The sequence below is a fragment of the Hibiscus syriacus genome, unplaced genomic scaffold (assembly GCF_006381635.1).
Source record: "Hibiscus syriacus cultivar Baekdansim isolate YM2019G1 unplaced genomic scaffold, ASM638163v2 tig00110788_pilon, whole genome shotgun sequence".
NCBI lineage: Eukaryota > Viridiplantae > Streptophyta > Magnoliopsida > Malvales > Malvaceae > Hibiscus > Hibiscus syriacus.
The window spans coordinates 761487-787195 of NW_024062863.1; the positions used below are offsets into that span (position 1 = coordinate 761487).

The window sequence follows — 25709 nt, forward strand, 5'->3', positions numbered from 1 at the left end:
CTTATTGCAAGTTCCTTTGGGGATTAAAATTGATTGCATGGTGTATGCAGGGATCGAGTTGAGGACAACCTTGGCAAGAATGATTCTTCCAGCTAGTGATAGAGATTTAGCTTTCCACCCTGTCAATTTGTCCTTCACTCTTTGGGTGATGTTGTAAGTTCGTTTATTAATTCTGTTGTGCAGCAGGGAAACTCCCAGGTAATTTCCAAGGTTCTCAATCTCCTTGATGTCAATCAAATTTGAAATAATGGTTCTGGTATGGGCATTGACATTTTTGGAGTAGTATATATTAGATTTCTCGATGCTAACTTTTTGTCTCGAGCTATTGCAGAATTTGTTGAGTGTGTTCTGGATAATTCCAATTTAAGTGTTGTTTGCTTCTGCAAATAATATGAGGTAATCTGCAAAAAAAATGTGAGATATGTCAGGTCCATTTCTAGATAATTTAATAAGTTTCCACCTCCCTTGATTTACTATTAAAGCAATCTCTTGAGCTAATCTTTCCATGCAGATGATAAAGAGATAAGGTGAAAGAGGGTCTCCCTGTCTAATTCCCTGGAAGGCTGAAAGGGTTCAATAAGTTCCCCATTCCAATTAATTTGAATAGTACTGGAAGTAATACATTTCATAATTGCCACAATAATTTTATTTGGCAGCCCCATCCTTTCGATGCTATCTTTAATAAAAGGCCACTCTAATATGTCATAAGCTTTTTCAAGGTCTAGTTTGATGGCCAACCACCATATTCCACCTTTCTTCTTCTTCATCGAATGGATCACTTCTTGAGCAAGGATAATATTGTCAGTAATAACCCTGCCCGGGATAAAACTAGTTTGAATGTTGGAAATCATAGTAGGGAGAATAGGCTTAAGACGGTTGGCAATAACTTTAGTAATTATTTTATAGATCACTTGGCAAAAACTTATAGGTCTAAACTGGTTTATTCTATCAGGCTTAGGCACCTTAGGGAGTAAAACAAGACTAGTTATATTTAAGGCTTCCTCAATCTGACCACCATTAAGGCACTTCTTGATAAGAGAACAAACTTTTTCTCTAAATATATCACAATTCTTTTGAAAGAAATTTGCATGGAATCCATCAATTACGGGCGCTTTGAGAGGACCCATACTGAAAAGGGCTTCTTTGATCTCATTGTTCTCAAACGATCTATCAAGCCAATTCCAATGATCCCGAGTTAAGTTAGGAAAAGGCTTATTGTTATCAAAAGAATGTATGATAAAAGGGTCACTAGTGAACAACTTCTCATAATAGTCCTTGACATGATTTTTGAGCATATCTTGATCCTTACACCAAGTGTCAGAATCCGTTTTGAGGGTTGTAATCAACTTTCTCTTACCTTTGGTGATCGCACATGAGTGAAAATACTTAGTGTTCTTGTCTCCGTGGTTAATCCATTTACATCTAGCCCTTTGAGCCCAAAGTAATTATTCCTGTCTCAAAATAGTGTCAAGTTCAGTTTTGAGTTCTGACTCGAGGGCTGTCAATTTGGTAGAACTATATCTGCGAAGAGCTTTGTCAATACCTTTCAGTCTAGCAATAATTTTTTTCTTCTTTTGATTGATGCTACCAAAAACCTCAATATTCCAAATTTTAATACTATGCTTAAATTGAATGAGGTTGTCTATAAGACCGTCTTGCTTAACCCGTTCATCTTTAAGAAAATTCCCAAATTTAGGATGATCCATCCAAGCAGCCAAAAATCTAAAAGGCCTATTAATATTCCCATTGAGTTTATTCATAGTCTGAAGGAGAATGGGACAGTGGTCAGACCCAAGTCTTTCAAGATGATGAACAATAGTGGCAGGGTAGAGCTCAATCCACTTCAAATTTGTAATGCACCTATCGAGATGTTACCAAAGATTACCTCGACGTCAAGTAAAGTCATCCCCTTGGTAACTAACCTCAAGCAATTCATTGTTAAATATAAAATCCTGAAAATGCTTACTCCCACCTCTGTACTGAATACTGCCACCAATTCTCTCTTCAGGTCTAATAATGCAATTGAAATCCCCTCCTAGAATCCAGGGTTCATCATTGCTAGGCTTGATATTATCCAGAAAATCCCACAATTTACATCGAACATTAGGGTTGGGGCTAGCATAAACAGCTGTAAAATAGTTCCAATCGTTATTGTTGAGCCCTCTGAAAAGAGTATGAACATACTGATTAGAGACGGTTAAAAGCTTCACTTCTACTGAGTTATCCCAAAGCACCCAGATACCACCGCTAACCCCTGTGCTTTAATTCTAAAATAGTTATTGTACCACATGTTGTTAATAATACTATTAGCTCTTTTACCACTCGTGTGAGTTTCCATCAAAGCAATAATCTTAGGCTTGTGCATAATAACATAATCCTTAAAATATCTTTTAAAATAAGGTTTCACAACCCCTTCTGTGTTCCAAAATAAGAAGTTCATAGAAATAGAGCTAGAATTGGTTACTATGAGACGAATCATTTTCCTTCTGAACAGAATCTTGTAGCTGGCTCTGATCATCATGATCTAACATTCGAATTTGATTGGTTGTAGATGTGTTGTTCTAAGACGGGGCCAAATTCTCCGAGTTCGTAGTATTCTCTTTGATCCATTCTGAAAGAAAAAGAACATTAGTGTTGTTAGGAGTTTTGGGCTTTCTGACTTTAAGACCTTTCTTTGCAATGATAGAGATAGGATTTGGCTTCTTGTTAAAATTCCATCTAGATGTAGGATTTTGATTGTTGTTATCCTCTTGAATGGTTATAGCTGTGTGTGAGCCATTTCCCCCCTGAACTTTGTGTTTTCTGATTTGGGCATTATCCTTAGCCATGATCTGAATTCCTCCTATGTTCATGTCCTTAGGTTGATCTTTATCTTCCATCGTACCTCCATCATAAGTGGGACCATTAATAGAATTGGTATTCTTAATTTTAGGGTTGGTGGGGTTAACTCTCATTTGGGATTGATCAATTTTTCCTTCTGCCTGAATTAAAATGCCTTAGTTTCTCATTTTATCTTTATCCCTCATCCTGTTTTTTGTCTGAGTACCTGGAGCATTCTGTTTTGTAGCTGGTTTTGGAGTAGTAATCCTATTTATATGTTGGTCTTCTCTATTCTTATCGCTGGGACCTTCCTCCAAATGACTTCCATCGAGAGAGGCAAATCTGGAACCTTGATTAGTCATTTCTTCTGCTTCTCTGTTTTGACTTTGAGTTCTATTGCTTCTTCCTCTTGATTGAAGCATCATCCAAGGGTTAAAAGGGCTATCTTTACTGTTATCTGCACTTGATTGTTTTTCTATAGTATTGGCAGGGTTAGTGATCTCCATTTGCTTTTCTTCCTGGTTTATTTGGAAGGTTTCTCTAGCATGCCCGTAGGTACCACATTTGAAGCAAATTTATTGCAGGCCTTCATATTCAATATTTTGGATAAATTCATTTATTTCCACCCATGGAATCAGAGGTTTGTTCAGGTCAATAACAACTGCAATTCTCGCAAATTTTCCTCTTTCTCCAACTTTGTTATTGTAGTCTATTTTGATGACTATTCCAATCATGTTTGCAATCATTCTAATAAGAACAGTATTATAATACCTGTAGGGTACATGTAGGCATATCCAAGCAATAACCTGAGATAAGTGCTTTTCAGAGGTAGTGAAGTTTCTTGACCATGGTTGAACTGTCAGGTAACTTTCATAAATCATCCATGGTCCATCTATAAGAACTCTTGAGTAATCTTCAAGATTCTCAAATTTCACAAGAAAATAGTCATTATCAAGATCAATCAAATTGAAGTTTCCTATAGGTTTCCATAAAGCATATATCTTGTTCATCAACGCTTTGTAACCTATCTTCTTCCCCTGCAGTCTTATGATAATAACTTGTTTCAAGTTTTGATAAATCAAATAATGTATACTGTTATAGAAAGCAATTTTAGGATAGTCACCAGAAATATCCATGGTAACATCTCCTTCTAGGATGACTATCTCTTTTTCAGGCATCTTAACAGGGGGTTCTATTCATCACCAAACCACTTGCAGCCATGGCAGCATATGAGATCTTTTCGAAACTCTTTGGACGTTATTTAGTCGCCTCATCATCATCTTGGGATTCATCTTCTATTTGCATGATATCTGATGGCTGACTAGATTCATCATCTTTCGTTAAACTATCTCGATTCTTCACTTTCTTTGTGGCTTTCAGTTCTTCTTGTTCTTGCTCGCTCTCTTTGCTCATCTTTTTTAATAAGTTGTTGACTTTAGATATTGGTTGTTTTGTCTCAGACAATGGGATTTTTATATTTTTAAGTGTTTAAATAACTTAAAATTAATTTTTAATATTAATTTTTTATTAAAAATAAATGTTTAATGTTTTTTTGTTACATTTTTATATGTATGAGGTATAACGATTGTTAAGTTTTCTCGTTAACGGAAATGTGCCACCCTTATATTTTTTGAATTTTTTTATTTTTAAAAAATAAATTATTATTATTATTTTCAAAAAAGCCCATATATTTTTCTTATTTTCACAAAATATCTCCAAATTATAAAACCCCAAAATACTTCTAAATCTCTAATCCAAATTCCGACAAACCCCACCCACCGACGGTGAAATCCACTATTGACCATCCCTAACCCAAAGTTCGATGAAGCCCACCCACCGTCTTCAATCAATTTGCGCGCAATTGTTAGCAATTTGTGCATAATTTTTGGTCATTTGCGATTGATTTTCAATTAGCGACTGATATAGGGGTGATGAAAAGAGACTTGACAACAATGGAGCCTGATGATTGGTGAGTATACGGTCGACGACAACAACAATGATCGATAAAAGAGTTGAATGATTTGAGTTTCAAAATATAGGGGTCGTTTTGATATTTTTGAAACATTTGAATTTTTAAAATAATATATATTTTTATTTTTTAAGATAAAAAAAATCTCAAAAAATATGATGGTAACACGTGTTAGTTAATGACTGAATTTAACGACCATTTCAACCAAGACATCTAAAAGTGTAACGGAAAAAACTTTAAGCACCTATTTTTAGTGAAATTTTTTTAGACACCGAAAGTTAATTTGAGGTATAATTTAAGCACTTGAAACTGTATTAAGCCTTATTTCTATGTAAGTATTCTAATGAAGCTAAATGCTAATGCTCTTAAAGATATAAAAGGTATATATTAAGCAATATTATGGGGCGTTTGGTTTGCAAAAAAGACCATTACTAAAGTAAATAGTATTTTCCTAAATTGTATTCACACGTTTGATTTACAGAAAAAATCATTATCAGATAATAACTTATTATCAATAGTAGTAGTTTTTTTGTTAAAATTATGGGAATGTCATTACCTCCAAATTCTTAAGAATTACACAATTCTCACTACTTTGGACAATAAATTCCCTATAATAATAAATTATTTCCATATTGATCATTCTCAATTATATATTATTCGTGCTTTACTTAGAATTAAAAACGTAATAATAATAATAATAATAATAATATACAAACAATTTGATTTAGTAAAATATTAAAAATTTTGAGTAGTAAAAATTATTTTATATTTTTAATATTTAATATATTAGTCATTCATAATTTTATGAGGTGAAAAATGATATAAAACATGAAATCATTTAAAATAATGTCTAACTTTGAATTATTAAAAATAGATATTACATATTGAAAACAATATCTTCGTCCACACGATACCATAATATTATTTTTTTTCATATTATATAATATTTTATATAAATAAATATGATACTTAAGAAAATTATTTAAAACTATAAGTTTGATATACTAATTATGTTACTTATATGCTAAATGTATTTTTTCTCAAAAGTTAGATAGTGTAACAATTAAAATATTTTTATGAATTTTCATTCAAATATTTATAATTTAATATTAAAGTTTAACTTGTTGAAAAAGACATATATTACATAGATAATTTGATAAAATATGCATCCAAGTAATCTTATATTCCTTCAATCAAACACTGTAATCTTACATTCATGCTAAACAAACCAAACAAAGTAATTCAACATTCACAAAGTAATGTGACATTCCAATAATCTTATTCCAAACGTAATCTTACATTATGTGAATCAAACATCCCCTTAGTGACATAAGAGAGTGTTATTTTCTCTAAATGTTCTAGTTTAGAGCAGTTACGTCTACAATGTGTATGTACGTTGTCATTAATTAAAAAAATATATAAACATATACTATTTTGTAATCACTTTAAATTATTTTTAAAAATATTTTAAATTAAAATATTTGCTTATATTTTTTTTTTTAAATAAACCAAGCAAATCACAATTATGTACTTTCCAATAGGACATGAACCCAATTTATAAGCCTTCAAATTAGTTAGTTGTTAGTCATGATGTTGATTTCTTTGCAACTCTTCTTCCTAATTACCTAAACCTATCTCCCCAATAACGTGGGATTCTTATACTATAACAATAATAATAAATGTTAGTACAATACGAAGGTTACACCATAAAATTCAAATGAATGGTTGGAATTAAAATAAAATTATTTATTTTCTGTGAAAATTTAAAAAGAAAAAAGACAATGTTAATGCACAAAATTTTAATCTGAATTGTACATTTAAATTTACGAAATAATTATATTTTCGTGTAAATTAACTAATTTTATACGATGTAAATAGATCGTCCTATATTATTTAATGATTTATGCTGTTTATGAAATTAAGATAACATCTAATCGAACTAGTTCAATGGTCACTCGACATGATTGAACCTCCTATTAAAACAACAACCATTCATATATTTTAGTACATTATGATTCTACGTGATAATTTGGATTTGACTACCCAACAATATTCATGGATCTTTTATTCTAAGAAATCAAGAATTTTATTCTGCAAATCTTTACATACGATACTGAGATTTGAATTTTATATTTTTATTTAAATCTTTGATATATTTATATGGTCGTACGAATACAATAACGGTAGAATTCAAGAATTTTCATATTTATCACAAATCTTAATTTTCTCTAAATTTAGTTTTTATTAGTAAAACCATATCTATATCTATATCTATATTGATTTTACACTTACATTTTCTTACAACAACGTAATGTGGAAGTTTGCATCCAAACAGCTGCAATTTATAGCTTATTAATTAGTAAAAGGACATAATTTGGGACCCCAAAATAAACAAACAAATAAAAGGGATGACTTCTTGAAATATTCCCATTTGCTGTATTTGTTCTTTGTCTCTTAATTGAGCAGCGAGCTCACTACTTTCATATATTTATACACGGCTTATTTATGTGTAAAATTCTTAAATTGTGATTTAGATTTTAAATTATTTTTAAAATATCTTAGTTAAATTTATAAAAATATCGTTATTATTTTAATTAAAATTTTTCAATATTAAATCCAGCGATTATTTTTATTATTTTTTATTTTTTCTGTTGCCAACGAACTCGTGGCTTGGGAAGTATTAAAATCATCCACCCGTCCAATAAATACCCTCTTTGATGCATGAGAGAAAGTCAAAATGTTCATTAAATAATATTTCATGGCATTATCAAAGTTTCCAAGGATGCCACCCTTTTAATAATAACATTAACATATATATATATATATATATACCCAATAAATTGATAAATGATTGAATTCAAATTTCTTCTAATATTATTGATATTTGATGCATTATTTAATTAATAAAATTTACATAATTTAAATGTATATTATAAAATAATTCTTTAAATTTAGTTTTCTTTATTTATAATACTAAAATTTTTAAAAAATTAAATTTTATTTTAAAAAATGTAAAACCAAATCTTGACTAAACCAACAGATAATTGACGTTTTTCAAAATAAAACCAAAATTTTATTATTTTCTTTACTATTTTTTATGATTTTATTGTACTTTCCTCACATTTCTTCTTTTTTTTTCCAATTAATTTGACATCAAATATGTACCTATTATTCGGTTACTATTGTGAATTGAGTATAAGTTTAGATGATATACATATTTCACAATTGGTTTGTATTTTCTTTTAAAAATATGTCTCATTAAAATCGTTTTCATATCCTTCCTAAGGTCGAAACTTAAGATTTAAATAACAAGAGGATACTCAATTTCATTATCATCTCATAATAGTATCTATGGACATTTAAAAGAAAGAAAATACTATGTTAAGTGGTTCGATATTATTTTAAATATCCTAATAAAAAACGATAACCTAAAAAAATCAAGATATTTAGAATTGAATTATATATATATATATATATATATATATATATATATATATATTATATCATAATCTAAAAATTGAAGATAATGATTAAATATATATATATAGGGACGGACGCAAGATTTTATGTTAGGAGGGGTACATTTATAAATACGGGTGAACTTATAAAATTTTAGGGAGGTCGAAAAACATATTTTTAATAAAAATACAAATAAAATATTTAAAATGTATAAGAATTTGAAATTTTTAGGGGACCTTCCCACCCGCCCCTCCATCCATATATATATATAATTATTTTAAATGTGATGACATGAAGAAATAGATTTAAATCTCGAGTTTTTATATAATATGAATTTATATTATGGTTTTACATGGGGTTTTCAAAGCTTCATTTAAGGAGAGCATGGGGCATTTGCTTTGAATGGACAACGTTACACATATCGTTTAAAGATTCATGAACGAAGTTACTATTTATGTTCTTCCTCGTCGGCAAACATAATTTTTTATGTAAAAAAAATCCATTTATGTCGTTTGTTTCTCTATATGCATATGTTAATTGTATGTTTTCAAATGATTTAAAATCATATTTCAACATAATAAATCAAGTGATTTGTCTTCTTGTCGTTTGTGAATTGTTATCAAAGCATGCTTGATTTCCCATCAGTTTGGGTATATTCAATGATGGGCCCAGCTTTCACACTTCTATACATGTATAAAACACAAATCATTTCTAAACTTGATAAGTTTGGTTAAATTTATTATTCTTTTTCAGTTAAATCGATTCTCAAATTTGATATGTTTGGTTAAATCGATCTTCTAAATTTGACAAGTTTGGTTAGATTGTTTCATGAATTTTTGAAAACGTGACACAAAATGAATGTGTTTATCATAAGGGTCATTTTGTGTTATGTTTTCAAAGTTAATGGGGAATTTGAAGAAACTTGATAAGTTTAGGAGACAATTTGACTGAAAAAAGTTTAGGGGCCAATCGGACCAAACTTACTAAGCTCAAAGGCCATTTTTGACAAATTTTAATAAGTTCAGAGATCAATTTAAGAAGAAAAAAATCATGAGGCAGCTTCACTAAATATACCAAATTCAAGGGTGATTTGTGTTTTAAGCCCCCCCCCCCCTCTATATATTAAATGGACACGTAATGTGTTGACAAAACATCCCGAGAAATAGCAACGAGATAGCAGATACTCTTGCAAAGTACCAAAACGCCCTAATAATCATTGATCATTTCAATTCAGTACCAAAATACAGGGGAGGCGGATGTTTTCGGTGAAGGTGTTCATCAAATGAAAACGACACTAATGTGAAGGAAAAAATGAATAAAACGACGTGCTTGCATGTTGCTAATCCATTCCCTCAAATAGGGTTTTTTGTCTTTCAACCACAGCTTTATCTAACCCAATAAGCTTCTTAGAGTATTTATAAGCCATATCCATGAACACGGCATGAATGATGATATATATGTATGTGGAAATGATGATGTTTTGCTGTATGATGATGAGTTGAGCATGAAAAGAACATGCATTTACATGTCAAATATGATACAATATATGTTCCTACATTGTATATATACATGACTATTTGCTAATACATGAACATGCTCTATATATGTGTATTATTTTGGTTGAATGCATAATCGTAAGCAGACATGCAAAATAATGAGAAACACATTGTAAAATGGACTAAAATGTCATAATACCATAAATATGGAGTAATTGTATATAATTAACGTGCCATATGATTCAAGATCTATTATCATCCATCGAACACTTTTCAATGAAACTAACTTGCATTGGAGCAATTAACTTATAAAAATACTTAAAAAAGGAGTCATAAATTGAATTTAATTACAAATAATTAATAAAATTATTAAAAATCATAATCAAATAACAAATTATCATATTAAATTCTATAAAATTTCTGCTCGATCAATCTTAACCAAAATATATATATATATAACTTAAACTCACGACATTAGATTAACACGTTCCAAGATACATTGAAAAGTTAAGAGACAATCGATCTATTCACAAGAAAAAACTGAGTCCATAAATATCTAAATCACGTAAAAAATACGTTACATATTATGTTTCATACTTACAAAATAACCTTTTTCGAAACATTGAAATCATTTAATTTTAATTTTACATTTATACAAGTAGGCCATCCTCGTAATATAATATATCACTTGTATTCCTTTATTACTAATTCATCGAACCTGACTTTTTTTCTTCATATTTTCATTATTGGTATAGTAATGGGCCTGACTCTTTCAAAAGCAAATAAATAAATAAATTGCAGTCATTATAATAAGCTATTGCCTATTGGAACTTGGAAAACTGAAATCTTACTCTTCCTTTATACCTCTCTTGTCTCATGTGATAAATGAGTAGGGCATGCATTCTTCATTGCTTCATTTCTTTGATTTGAAATTAGGTTATTAACTGTCAATCACTATCTTGTTAGAAGATTATTTAAGTGTCCGTTAAAAACTATTAATTTGTGAAGACAATATTTTTTTAATATTATTAATTATTGTCTTAGTTATTTGATATTCGAATTGATTCTCCTATCTTAATATATACTTATAATTACCAAAAATATGTTGTTTTTGAGTTGTGATAAAGTCAATTGTTGATGTATTGTAATGTTATATTATTATATTGGTGTTGAAAATGAATTTCTAGTTATTTAATTCATTTTCTAACTCTTTCCTTATATTTACCTATTTTATAAAAGAATTAAATTATATCTTTTAAAAGTAAACCTTAATGGATTCACATGCAAGATAAGAAGTCTAATTAAATTAAATTAATTTAAGGGTTTTTTTTAAAGAAAAGTCAATTGTGTTTTCATTTGTATTTTTCCATGAAAAATGAAGGTTTCTTTTGCATGCAAACGGGTAAAACATTAACTTGCCCTAGAGAAGTCCACATTTACTAATTCATGAAACAAGCCTTTAAAGAGGATAAATAAATAACGAGCGAGTTAAAAATCAGGGTTTCTTTTCGGTGCTACACCTCCAACTCTTCAAGTGCCCCCAACAATGAATGCCACACTGTTCGAGGGTAAAAGAGACAGCTTTTTTTTAATTGAATCGAGTAATAAAAAGTTAAATATCTCTTAATAAAATTTTAATTTTATGGATTGAAATTTTCTTTATTACTTTAACCATAATTTTATTGACTGATTTCAAATGTTATAAATGAAGAAAACAATTACTTAGCTTTTCATCAAAAGTTGGATTTAACTCGAACTCATTAAATAATCTCCATAATAAAGAAAATATTGTTATTTCAAGAAGTATAAAGTTTGAGTAGCTATATTTATGGGGTGTATATTAAAAAATGATTCTGAACGTATATGGTTTTTGGCAAACAATGAGTAAATGTTGCTTGCTATCTGTTTTGACTTTTGACTCTGCATATCCTCCGTTTACCTCATCAACTAAGGTCAGGTCACCCTTAAACACCCCTTTTCCCCCGCGGGGGACCGGGGGGGGGTGCTTTTTCTTCTCTATATATATAGGCAAACCCAAACCCTTTCCCTTCGGAGGCTAATCACAAGAGAAAAAAAATTGGGCTTTCAAGACTCTAGTCATACGTAGCTCAATCTCATAGCTCCATAGAAAAATTCAATACCGAATCCTATAACTCTTCTTCTGTTTTCACACACACAAAACAAAAAACCCTAAAATCAAATCTTCATATTTTTCTTCACCATCACCAACTTTGAACATCAGGGAAAAGAAAAAAAAACAAACAAAGTGAAAAGATGGGTAGACCTCCTTGCTGTGACAAAATCGGTGTGAAGAAGGGTCCATGGACCCCGGAAGAAGATATCATACTCGTCTCTTATATCCAAGAACATGGTACAGGAAACTGGAGATCGGTTCCTACTAATACAGGTAACATCTGGTCTAGGGTTCGATCGTGAATGAGGATGCTTATCTTTTTCCACTTTTGGTTTGGGGTTAGTTGTGTTCATTTAAGAGTGCAATAAATATCAAGGCATGTTTTACTTCCCCACCATTAATGTTTGTTTGTTTTTTTTCTTCTCAGGCTTGCTTAGATGCAGCAAGAGTTGTAGGCTTAGATGGACTAATTATCTGAGGCCAGGAATCAAACGTGGTAACTTCACTGAGCAGGAAGAGAAGATGATTATCCATCTCCAAGCTCTTCTAGGCAACAGGTAAGATGGTAGATATAAATGTCATCGGAATTTAAATCCATGAAGATCTGTTGTTGAAGTTGCTGGGTTTTTTTTTTCGGGTTTTGCAGATGGGCTGCCATAGCTTCTTATCTTCCTCAAAGAACGGATAATGATATAAAAAATTATTGGAACACTCACTTGAAGAAGAAGCTTAAAAAGGGTCAAAAGCAAGATGGAGTTTCTTCTTCGTTCCAATCGGTCACCAAGGGACAGTGGGAGAGACGCCTTCAAACGGATATCCGGATGGCTAAACAGGCGCTGTCCGACGCATTGTCGCTCGATAAACCGAGCTTTTCGACGGATTCAAAGGACTTGAAGCCGTCTCAGGAAAATACGTATGCGTCGAGTGCCGAGAACATTTCTCGGTTGCTCGAGAACTGGATGAAAACCTCACCGGAACCAGTCACCGGTGCTGATCATCGAACGAACTCGGCTGAGACGGTTACTCAGGGTTCGTTCAGCTCTAGCGACGAAGGAGCATTCAGCGCCGAAACGACGCCCACTCATCAAGGTTTCGATTCTTTCTTCAGCTTCAATAACGGGTCCTGCAAATCTTCAGATGATGTTTCTCGTGAATCTGTATCGGTGGAGCTGCAGAACGCCAGCTTGATGACGCCTGAAAACGGCGTCGTTTTCCAAGATGAAAGCAAGCCCGATTTGGGGGATCAAGTGCCTCTAACTTTGATAGAGAAATGGCTGTTGGATGATGGGTTGTTTTGATAACGAAAATCATGGTTTGATTAGGGTTCTTTGTTTAGAGTTTTTAAAGGATTTATATCGAATGCACTAATATATATATATAATTTTATACGTAATTATTGAATCAGATGATACATAATAAAACAAAATATATAATCTGATTTACTAATAAAATATAAAATTATAATATATCATTTATGCATTAAATATAAATCCGATTTCTAAACTTTTCACGATAAGGAAAAAGATAACACACCCTAGTCTTAAAATTACTAGGAAGTATCAAGAAGTGTAAATTAAATATGTACTACATAATATATGCTATATGTATTGAATCCTAATAAACTATTAATATCTTAGCATAATATCTAGTTCACCTATTGTAACTAATTTCTCTTTATTGTTGTTATATTATATTCCCATGACATATTAATTGTAGTTATTTTGAGTGGTATTTATAATTTTCTTTAAAAAATTTATTAAAAGAAAATATCATATAAAAATATCATGACATGCATTGATAAATTCATAAATATTTTAATTATTAACATTTTTTTAAATGAATAAATTGATTATGTTTCAAAGTATAAAGATTTAATTGAGTGTAAAAAAGAAAGAAAAAAGAAAATCAATGGCCCAATTGATTTTCAAAAAAATTAAGGCTTTTCACACCCTTAAACAAAAAAAAATTATTATGATTTATTGTATGAACATGAATTTAATATTTAATTTTGTATGCAACATCTAAAATATGTATACCTTCAAAATTTCTATATTAGAAATTATTTAAACATATTTGAACCTTAATATCTTATATCATAAGAATAATAATATCAATTAGGTTAAAATTTAATGGATGAATAATGACAAGATCTTGAAAATAAATGAAAACGTTTTCCCTTATTTATATGATTCCTTCTTGTTGTTCTTGATGTGGTACCATGTGGATGAAATTGGAACTGGATACAGCTAAAGCTTAAACTTGTAGTTACAATTTACATATAAATTTGTCGACAATCATTTTCGTCCTAGACTATCATATTATTATTATTATTATTACAAAAAAAATTGGGAGCCCATTTACAAAACCAGAGGACCATATCCAATCTAACAAGAATCATAGGGTGAACCCTAGGGACTATTCCGGCGCCGCCTCCAGGTGCCCCAACCGGTGACTGCCACGACGCCGCCGCCTCCACCAGAAGACTCCAGAAGTCGCAGGAGAGCCGCACACCTCGCCCTATGGTGAGTCACCATAGTAGATCCGGTGACTCACTAAAATGAACGGTTATCTGAAGCCTTCCAAGGCCTATAAAAAGTCGATCCTACAAAGAAAAAAAAAGAAAACAACGACAACGGGAAGAGAGCAAACAACACCAACAAGCAAAAAACAAACCAAAAGGAAAAGAAAAGAAATGAGATATTACCTTCGTCGAAGCCCAAACATCGTCGGAAAAGTTGTTTTATCGAAGGTAAAATCTTAGATCTAGGTCGTTTTGAAGTTTTTTAGGAAAAAAGAGGGTGGTTTCAGGTTTAGGGTGAGCCGATCTACGATTTGAGCTATTTTTATTTTTTTCGATCGTGAATAGTAATCAGAATAGTGACCTGCGGCATGAATAGTGACCGGTCGGTGGTCAGAATAGTGACTGGCCGGTGAACGGAGCTTCCTCCGGTGAGGGAATTTAGAGAGAATGGAGAGCTTCTCTCCCTTTAGAGAGAGAGCAAAAAATTACAAATGAGAAGAATTAATAATTTTAGGCTTATATTGATTTATTTATACATTTATCAAAACTACGTCGTTTTGGGGAGAGAGTGTCTGTGTAATTTCAAAATTGGTTTAACCCCGTCCGTGGTCCATGTATTCTATAATCTTCCATTATAGTCACCAAAATCAGGTTTCTATATCTTTTAATTTTGTCTTCGCATTTTATTTATTTTTATTTTAGTCACTACCGTATATTTACATATATTTAAATAATATTTTAGGATTATTTACACTTTTAATATATATATTTTATAATATTTCGAATATTGACAAATAATTTATATATTTTTTAATTTAATCCCATATTATTATTTTGGTTATTATTTAATTGCAATTTTTATTTTATTATTACCTTTTATGTTTAAATATTTTAAATCTAGTACTTATTTATTATTTTTTATTTTAGTCATAAATGTGTATCCTAATAATATATATTAGTGCTTAAAATAAAATAATATAATGACATAAAATAATATCATTATTAAAAGTAATAATAAAAATTAGAAAGTAGAGCACTATAATTATGGTGTTCAATTTTAAAATACATTCCACTAAGTTGTGTCCACAAATATTTTAATAAACCCACGTTTTTTTTATTTTAATTAATTATAATGATTCATTTTTTTATTTGTTTTCTTGAAATATGTATTTTATTCTCTTAATTTTTATATTTTTAATATATTCATATTATTAGAGGATTATTTACAACTATAGTACTTTGCATATTAAGTAGTTATAATAGTAACCTTAATTTTTATATTTTTTTGATTAAATCATTAAAATTATTATATGTAATTGGGTTATATTATTATTTTTATGAGATCATAAATTGAAATTAAATACAAATTTGTTAATTTATTGCAAAGACATTAATTAATAAACAAAGGTACCAATTTTGGGCGTTGTGGGGTGCTAATCTTTCCTCACACGTAACCGACTCCCGAACTCATTTTCTGGTAAACATACCCTTTTTGTGTTATTTTAATATTATTTTTATAAATTTTATTAAAATAACATACCATTTTTAGTGACCAATCACACCTCGATAAAATGATTGGTGGCGGCTCCACAAATTGTGTTTTATCTTATACCAGAAGAAAAACAATTATCTTTTCGAGATGAGATTTAGAAAGCAACGACACTTGTTTTCACCGGGCGGAAAACCATCTCGACAGCTTGGCGACTCCACTGAGGACTATTTTTTTTAGAGAGTCAAGCCACCGGTTTATTAATTAATTGTCTTTGCAGTAAAATTATAAATTTGTTTTAATTTATTTTTTCCTTGATTATTTTAATAACCATTTTTTTGTGAATTAATTAACAATTAAATAGTCCAACTAACTTGTTTGTTAATGTTTTTAGATTTTAAAAAAATAAATTTGTGTCTTGTACATTATTTGTTTATTTAGATTTAAAGAATAAATTTGTGTGTTTTCTGCTTTTCCTCATGCACTGTGCACTGCATTCATGACATGAGCCAAATCCCCGCTCTTATCCTATTTAGTTTGAATGAGAAACTACTCTCTCGTGTGGTTTTCACCTTCGTATGGGATAGTGGACCATTCTTTGAGCTCACACCTTATTTTCCTCGTGTGGTTTTCACCTCCGTATGGACATAAGGAAGTGTGTTCCTTCAAATTAAACTCAATTTGAAAGTCTGTGATGGACCAGGATTGAGGGTTTGATAGCCCAAGGGGGCACCAACAAAGGACAATTTGATTACCCTTTTACCTTAAATCCAAACCCAACATATAATAAACCTAGAACTTGAGTTTAGGCAAAGTCTAACCCAAAGAGATTCTTATAAGGTTAGCACACAAGGAAAATCATGTTGAGTCTTTTAATTTATGCATTATTACTTTGTTTGTTTTTTTAAATCATTTTCATTATGCATTACATTTTTCATACCATGATGTTGATTCATGATTGATGTTCATATAGAAGGCTAGAAATATGGAACGAAGAGTCCTACATGAAGTAGAAAACAATGCAGATGTATCTGTAATATATTTAAAACTTCGTTTTACTATAAAAGTTGTTCTAAGGATTCATTCCAATATCAACACCTTGCATTTTGCATCTTACATATGCATATGATTTTTTACATTACATTTTAGTCATATTTATCATATTCATTAATAAAACATTCATATTTATTAAAAGGTTTTTTTTTTTGTTTTTTTGAATAATACTAGACCCCTATAAGCATCCATATCATACTCGAAAAAAAGTAATGGATGATAAGATATATCAACTTGAAAGGACTCAACTTGAAATGCAAGAAAGCTTCAAGAAAGTCCAGGAAGAAATGCATGAACAAATGCTGAAATCCCAAAATGATCTGATTGAAAAAATTACAAGCATGTTACAAGGAAGAAGCATGGAATGAGAAAATACTCCAGTTGTCGGTATTACCACTGAAGAACCTCTGTACCCTCCAGGTTTTACACCGCAAGAAAATCGTGAAAAAGCTCCAGTTATTGGTGTTATTGAAGAACCTCTGTATCCCCCAGGTTTTACACCACCTCATGTTAAAGCCCATCAAGGAATGATTACTCAGTCAGGAAGAGTAAACATAAATTTACCTAGTGCCTCTACAAACCAACAATAACATGAAGATATTCCGAATTTTGATCAAGAATGCAAGAAATAGTCAAATAAACAAAATGATAAAAAATGGGAACAACTAGAATAGGAAGTTAGGACTATGAAGGAGGGCCCTAGCATGTATGGAATTGAAGCTAAAGAATTGAGTTTGGTGACTGATTTGGTGTTACCACATAAATTCAGGATGTCTGATTTTGAAAAATTCGATGGCACGAAATGCCCCTATGTTCATATCACAATGTTTTGCAGAAAAATGACAGGTTATATAGGGAATGACAAATTATTGATCCACTGTTTCCAAGAAAGCTTAACAGGTTCGGCCATGAGATAGTACAACCAATTGAGTAAAGATCATATTAAATCTTGGAAAGATTTGGCAAAATCTTTTCTTGAACAATATAAGCATGTAAAAGATATAAGGCCCAATCGACTGGTGCTGCAGAACATTGAAAAGAAATCCAACGAGAATTTCAGACTATATGCGCAGAGATGGAGGGACATAGTTGTACAAGTACATCGGCCCAGGGAAGAAGAGGAGACAAATGTACTTTTTGTAAACACTTTAAAAGCTCCTTTATTTACTCACCTCATAGGGAATTTCTTTAAGAACTTTGCTGAAATAATCACAACTGGTGAGATGATTGAAATAACAGTTAAGAGTGGGAAACTTGATAGTGATGAATCTAGTAAAAAACCAGTAATGAAAAAGAAAGAGAGAGAGGTCAATGATGTGAGAGAATACGAATCCAGTAACATCACGATATCTCGACCTCAGGACATTGGATTATCTACGCAAAACCCTGTCAAATAAGGGGCAAGGGAGCCGAGGCAAGAAAGAGAGAAGCCCCAGTTTGATCCAATTCCTATGACATACAAGGAGTTGTTCCAGAAATTGTATGACAATCATATAGTGTCACCCTATCATGTATCACCTATGCAACCTCCATATCCTAAGTGGTACAATTCTAGCTTGCAATGTGAATATCATGCAGGAACTCATGGACATTCTATTGAAGATTGCATTGCATTCAAAAGAATCGTCCAAAGCCTTAGAACAAAGAATGTCATAAATTTTGGTGACAATGAGCAGCCAAATGTGTCCCAAAACCCATTGCCAAATCACACAAGGAACGGTTAATCCAATTTTTCCCATCACTAAGAAAGATTGTTTCAATTTGGGATATCAGCTGACTGAAAGAAAGAAACTGAGGAGCAAATGAGGATAAAGACTCTGGTTCAATTATACACCCCATATTTTAGGAGTAATGAGGCATGCTAGATGAATAAGTGGAGGTTGTTATATACCACAGTTGTACTTTTCATTTTCTTTATCTTGTTTGAATATGTTTTTTTGTATTTTCTAAGCCTTTTTGTAAGGTTATATAAATAATTTTGTGTTGCGTTTAAGGTTATGAGCATTGAATCAATTTTGCAATCTTGTATTTCTTTGAATAATCACTGGATTAAAGACTCTTTACGATTAGAGTTATACATCTTTGACAAAAGTATCAAGATTGAATACCAAGAAAAAAAAGACCCTGACCTTAACTCAGAAGAAATACATCCCCCAAATATTACCTTTCCACAAATATGAGAGAGCTTTCTCCAATGTAAGGAATTAGACAAAAGGTTTGGTATTGATATTTAGAAGCATACAACGTGGGATATCTTTTGTGACATTGCAAAGCTAGTTATATTACTTTTCTATTGATGAGGTTCGATGATGAAACTTTGACAAATCTAGTCTAAAGTTAGTTGCTGGTGAATTGAAATTAGTAATGAGCTTTTTTTACTTTCACCTAACATGTAGACTATAACATGTTCTCTGTAAAAGTAAGAGTCATATATTCAATAAAAACTGAGCTATTCCACTAAGGCAATTGGTTCTAGAGGAAACTCAAAAGCCTGGCTTTATGAATAGATTATGTTCAAAATATGGCATTGTTCGGGTACCTGACAGTTCGGTGTTTGCTCCACTGTGATTGTCAAGTCAAAGTCTTTGTGATAAGATAAACCCTTCAGCTATCCCAATGTAGGCTAATGTCAATAAAGCTGAATTCAGCTAGCCAAAAGAAGTTGTTGTAAAGAAAATGAAATAATAACTGTTATAGTCTATTTCACACAAATGCACACAGAAATCTCGTATTAGATCAATGTTTTCACACTGCTTTGTATAGAATCAAAGATTTCAGAGAATTGAAATAGAAGTATTCTAGTAATTGGTTATACAAGTTGCGTCATTTTGTACGTATCCGGTTAAAATACCAAGTTCTTAAAATGAGGAATGTGACAGTTCACAAAGAGCAAGAGAGGAGTGACATCTTAAATAGATGTGACCATAGAAAATAGGAAAGACATCCTGAAACCAAACTAAATCTTAATACTTGTCAAAGAGCTATAATTCTCAAACATTAAATAATTGTTGATCCTTTTGATATTCTTTGAACTCATGCTTATGATTTGATTCTATTGTGAACATGTAAGAAACAATACTTTACAAAATTCTTTCATTCTTTGATAAAGGAAGGAAAAATATTTTCAAATAGGACAGTCTCAAATGAGGAAGATTCTTGAAGCAAATTGTTGCCTATTCTACCTTTATTGTAGAAAAAGAATAAGCCAGGCCAGAATGATGAAACTTTCTTGAAAGCAAGTGGTCCAAGAAGCCAGAAAGTCTGGAGAATTGAACTTGTAATGATCTCCTGTGACATTATTAGCAACTCATCAAGAAAGATTATCCTATTTAAAAGGGACATTTATCTCATACTGATGGCGATAAGCATCACCAGACAAATTACTTCCTCCATCCACCAATCCATGTCCTCTAGCAAATCCTTCAATCACATATCCATAAGTCTCATTAGGTGTATTATGGGAATGAACAAGTCCATCACATACACTCTGGTTATGCTGTGATACTGGCTCAAGTCTTGATACATCATTGCTGCTTTTTCCATGTCGATCATTTTCTTTGCCAGAATCATATCCATTATGTCCTTTAGAAGATTGTTGAACTTGAATTTGAAAACTTATAGGGGTAGAATAAGACATTGGAACAGATTCTACACTCGTAGGCTTTTCATATGGGTAATATTGGTTATAGGATTCCAAAAGTAGAGATAACTAGTTTTACCGTCTATTAAACCTTTCCATGGTTCGGCAAGAGTGGGATATATTTTGGAGCAACAGAAGAGACAATCAATGCAAGAAAAGACACCAACAAAAATCTTCTAGTTCATCCTGATGATGTTTATTTCTTCCAGCAAGGTTGTTATACGGGATGCCACCGACAACAAGGTCGAATCCGCCAAATCTACTCATCAATTGCTCCAACCGATCACCATTCAGTTCTTGCACATCTGCTTTAAAAGGTATGCTGAGCCGGTAAATGACAATCTCTACACCACTGATCCCAGAGAAAAGAGACAGGACATTGATGTAACTGGGGAACATGTCTCTTAAGACCGAAAGATGATAAGTCATTGTGTCGGCCTAGAATAGATTACCAAGCGATTTATACCGCTCTGTCCGACTAGACCCCTCCATATCCAGAAGGAGATGATCACCTCATTCAGAAGAGGCACATATCTTAGACATTTTTGTCAGAAGAATTAATCACCTCTTAAGTTTGTGGTGACAACATGAAGAGAATCCCTCAAGTTACTTGACAACACTGCTATCTAGTAACACTAGAATGAGAGCATTAAAGATTAAGATATTCAACACCAAGAAAGCCACAAATACCCACAATGGGGCATTATTAAAATTGGACATTATGAGGATCACAAGATTCAAATCAAATGAACATTGAGAGTAAACCTTTCAACTTAGAATGTTGAGACATCTTGAAGGCTCATTTCAACCAGAAATAATGAGGGGCATTTTGAAGGTCAATATTATCAATGATTGGGACATCTTGAAGACTCATATCATCATGTTGGGATATTTTGAAGGTCCATTTTGACCAGAAATGAAAATTTGGTATATTTTGAAGGCACATTTCAGACAGAAATGATCCATGAGGGGCATTGTTGAAGGCTTATATTAACAAGAAGTAAATGCTAGGGCATGCTAAAAGCCTATTTCAATCAGAAATAGAAATGTTGACCCATTTTGATTATTCGTATCAACAAATGTTAGGGCATGTTGAAAGCCCATATCATCTTGTGTCAAGATCATTGAATTGAGTAAATATTTCCAATGAGATAAAAAGGTATGAAGAATGAAAAAGGTGAAACAATGACAATAGAGCTGACTATACATAATTATTTTGTTCATCAAGCAGTTATTCTGGTGATTTGATACTGGCAGTTAAAGCATTCCACTTGTAGTCTCACTGATCTTTGTTCTTAAATAACGTCATACAAAAGCTCCAAACGCTATGCAAAGAGCTTCACTGACAAAAAAATTTGGGCAGACGTCACATGAAAGAATAAATGTATTGTCAAATGTTACGAACCAATGATTATGATGCTAAACCAATGTTGCGATCATATGTTGTTTTCATTTGTTAATCCGAGATGAAGGTTGTCTGCTACAACTCTAAGGGATAAAAATGAGAAATTATGAAGATTGCTTCCCACATAAAAAAGGCATTGAAATTTTCAAGAAATTAGTGGAACCAACTAAGATTGAACGATGGGTTGTTGCATAAATGTCTCAACATGATATGGTTTGAATGGCTTGTACGAGATCCGATTAGATGTGGAGATATAAAAAGAATTAGGATAAATCCTCATTGTGATGTATTTCAAGAGTCAAATCAGAATATACACTACTCTCCTAATTAATCTCTGTGGAGTTTGGAATATCTACATTCTTCAAAGATGATAGCTTTATTGGATTTCACACAAGTTCAAGGAAAAAATGGGGACACTGAGCTCATAATTCTGACTGCAGCAAGAGATCCATAAATTAAACATTTCTTCTGAGACTTTAATGCAAATTGAGACAAGGAAGACACAAAGATACAAGTTGATCAGATGGTTCTTCAGAAATGCAAGCTTGATAGCATAAGTTGCTACACTAATATTTGGAGGAAACCCTGGAAAGGAATTATTAAGTGGAAGAAGATTGAATTCGTCACTCTGAAGTCAAACGAAGATTGAATCGACATTTTGCATTCATAAGAACATTATTTGCATAAAAGATCATGCATTACATTTGATTGCATTTGCATAAATACATTTTTCACATGAAGATGCAAGGACAAAGTACCTTACAAATGGAATGTAGAATTCAAATCCCACATACAGGAACAAGCAAAGCATAAGACTCCACCCAAGAGATAAAACAAGACTTTTAGAGTCAATTTCAACTTCACAGCGAAGGATGTTGGGCTCAACAAACAATTTTTCAGTTTCATTCAGAGTCAATTTCAACTTCACAACGAAAGATATTGAACTCAAATCAATACAACCAAAGATTGGATTTCAACTTCACAACGAAGGATATCCAATTTAAAGCTCAACTTCACAGCGAAGGGGTTTTCCAGTTTCATTTAGAGCTAATTTCAACTTCACGACGAAGGATATTGGACTCGAAACAACAACAATACAACCCTTGGATTTCAACTTCACGATGAAGGATATCCAATTCTAGGCTCAACTTCATGATGAAGGGGTCATCCACGATTTCAACTTCACGACGAAGGATATCGTGTACACCAGTAACATTCATCTTTAGATTGGATTTCAACTTCACAACGAATGATATCCAATTCAAGGCTCAACTTCACGACGAAGGGGAGAATCACGATATCAACTTCACGACGAAGGATATGGTGTCCACCATCATATTTGTATCCACAATTTCAACTTCACGACGAAGGATATCGTGTCCATCAACATCATTCTTAGATAGCCAGATGTCCTCATCACGAAGGAACCGTGTTATCTCAAATATATTTAAAGATGACCAGATGTCCTCATCACGAAGGAACAATGTCATCCACCGATCAGAATTCCTCATCACGAAGGAGCAACATCATTCTTAGATAGCCAGACGTCCTCATCGTGAGGGAACCGTGTTATCTCAAATATATTTAAAAATGGCCAGACGTCCTCATCACGAAGGAACAATGTCATACACCGATAAGAATTCCTCATCACGAAAGAGCAACATAATTCTTAGATAGCCAGACGTCTTCATCACGAAGGAACCATGTTATCTCAAATATCTTTAAAGATGGCCAGACGTCCTCATCACGAAGGAATAATGTCATCCACCGATCAGAATTCCTCATCACGAAGGAACAACATCATTCTTAGATAGCCATATGTCCTCATCACGAAGGAACCATGTTATCTCAAATATCTTCAAAGATGGCCAGACGTCCTCATCATAAAGGAACAATGTCATACACCAGTTGGATCTCTCCCATGAAGAATGAAACGGATTTCCCATCAAAACATGAAGTCAACTGGATGGAAATTCATTGTCTTTTGATCTTTGCTCTATTCCTGTTAACACAAAAATAAACAAAGAGGGGCATCTGTCGACAATCATTTTCGTCCTATACATCATATTATTATTATTACAAAATAAATTAGGAGCCCATTTACAAAACCAGAGGCCCAGATCCATATCCAATCTAGCAATAATCCTAGGGTGAACCCTAGGGACTATTCTGGCGGCGCCTCCAGGTGCCCCAACCGGTGACTGCCACGACGCCGCCGCCTCCACCAAAAGACTCCAGAAGTCGTAGAAGAGCCGTACACCTCGCCCTATGGTGAGTCACCATAGTAGATCCGGTGACTCACCAAAATGAATGGTTATCTGAAGCCTTCCAAGGCCTATAAAAAGTTGATCCTACAAAGAAAAAAAAAAAGAAAACAACGGCAACGAGAAGAGAGCAAACAACACCAACAAGCAACAAACAAACCAAAAGGAGAAGAAAAGAAAGGAGATCTTACCTTCGTCGAAGCCCAAACGTCGTCGGAAAAGTTATTTTACCGAAGGTAAAATCTTAGATCTAGGTCGTTTTGAAGTTTTTTAGGAAAAAAAGAGGGTGGTTTCTGGTTTAGGGTGAGCCGATCTACGATTTGAGCTATTTTTATTTTTTCCGACCGTGAATAGTAATCGAAATAGTGATCGGTGGCCAGAATAGTGACCGGCCGGTGAACGGAGCTTCCTCCGGTGAGGGAATTTAGAGAGAATGGAGAGCTTCTCTCCCTTTAGAGAGAGCAAAAAATTACAAATGAGAAGAATTAATAATTTTAGGCTTATATTGGTCTATTTATACATTTATCAAAACTACGTCGTTTTGGGGAGGGATTGTCTGTGTAATTTCAGAATTGGTTTAACCTCGTCCGTGGTTCCTGTATTCTGTAATCTTCCATTATAGTCATCAAAATCAGGTTTCTATATCTTTTAATTTTGTCTTCGCATTTTATTTATTTTTATTTTAGTCACTACCATATATTTATATATATTTAAATAATATTTTAGGATTATTTACACTTTTAATATATATATTTTATAATATTTCGAATATTGACAAATAATTTATATATTTTTTTAATTTAATCCTATATTATTATTTTGGTTGTTATTTAATTGTAATTTTTATTTTATTATTACCTTTTATGTTTAAATATTTTAAATCTAGTACTTATTTATTATTTTTTATTTTAGTCATAAATGTGTATCTTAATAATATATATTAGTGCTTAAAATAAAATAATATAATGACATAAAATAATATCATTATTAAAAATAATAATAAAAATTAGAAAGTGGAGCACTATAATTATGATGTTCAATTTTAAAATACATTCCACTAAGTTGTGTACACAAATATTTTAATAAATCCACGTTTTTTTATTTTAATTAATTATAATGATTCATTTTTTTATTTGTTTTCTTGAAATATATATTTTATTCTCTTAATGTTTTATATTTTTAATATATTCATATTATTAGAGGATTATTTACAACTATAGTACTTTGCCTATTAAGTAGTTATAATAGTAACCTTAATTTTTATATTTTTTTGATTAAATCATTAAAATTATTATATGTAATTGAGTTATATTATTATTTTTATGGGATCATAAATTGAAATTAAATACAAATTTGTTAATTTATTACAAAGACATTAATTAATAAACAAAAGTACTAATTTTGGGTGTTGTGAGGTGCTAATCTTTCCCCACACGTAACCGACTCTCGAACTCATTTT

General features: G+C 31.8%; 1 protein-coding gene across 1 annotated transcript; it reads left to right on the top strand.

Annotated features, from left to right (window-relative positions):
• Positions 1-445: 445 nt before the first annotated feature.
• On the top strand, positions 446-13235 carry LOC120140700 (myb-related protein 306-like). The gene is made up of 4 exons (XM_039155677.1): positions 446-452; positions 11994-12151; positions 12306-12435; positions 12525-13235. Exons 2-4 carry the CDS (start codon positions 12019-12021, stop codon positions 13174-13176), a joined length of 915 nt encoding a protein of 304 aa, XP_039011608.1. The 5' UTR covers positions 446-452; positions 11994-12018; the 3' UTR covers positions 13177-13235.
• Positions 13236-25709: the final 12474 nt, after the last annotated feature.

What these genes read in the sequence shown, in the direction of transcription:
- LOC120140700 (XM_039155677.1), top strand. Translation starts at nt 12,019, where the DNA reads ATGGGTAGACCTCCTTGCTGTGACAAAATCGGTGTGAAGAAGGGTCCA. An exon ending in ATCGGTTCCTACTAATACAG is followed by an intron (nt 12,152 to 12,305) that starts GTAACATCTGGT and finishes TTTTCTTCTCAG; the next exon opens with GCTTGCTTAGATGCAGCAAG. An exon ending in CAAGCTCTTCTAGGCAACAG is followed by an intron (nt 12,436 to 12,524) that starts GTAAGATGGTAG and finishes CGGGTTTTGCAG; the next exon opens with ATGGGCTGCCATAGCTTCTT.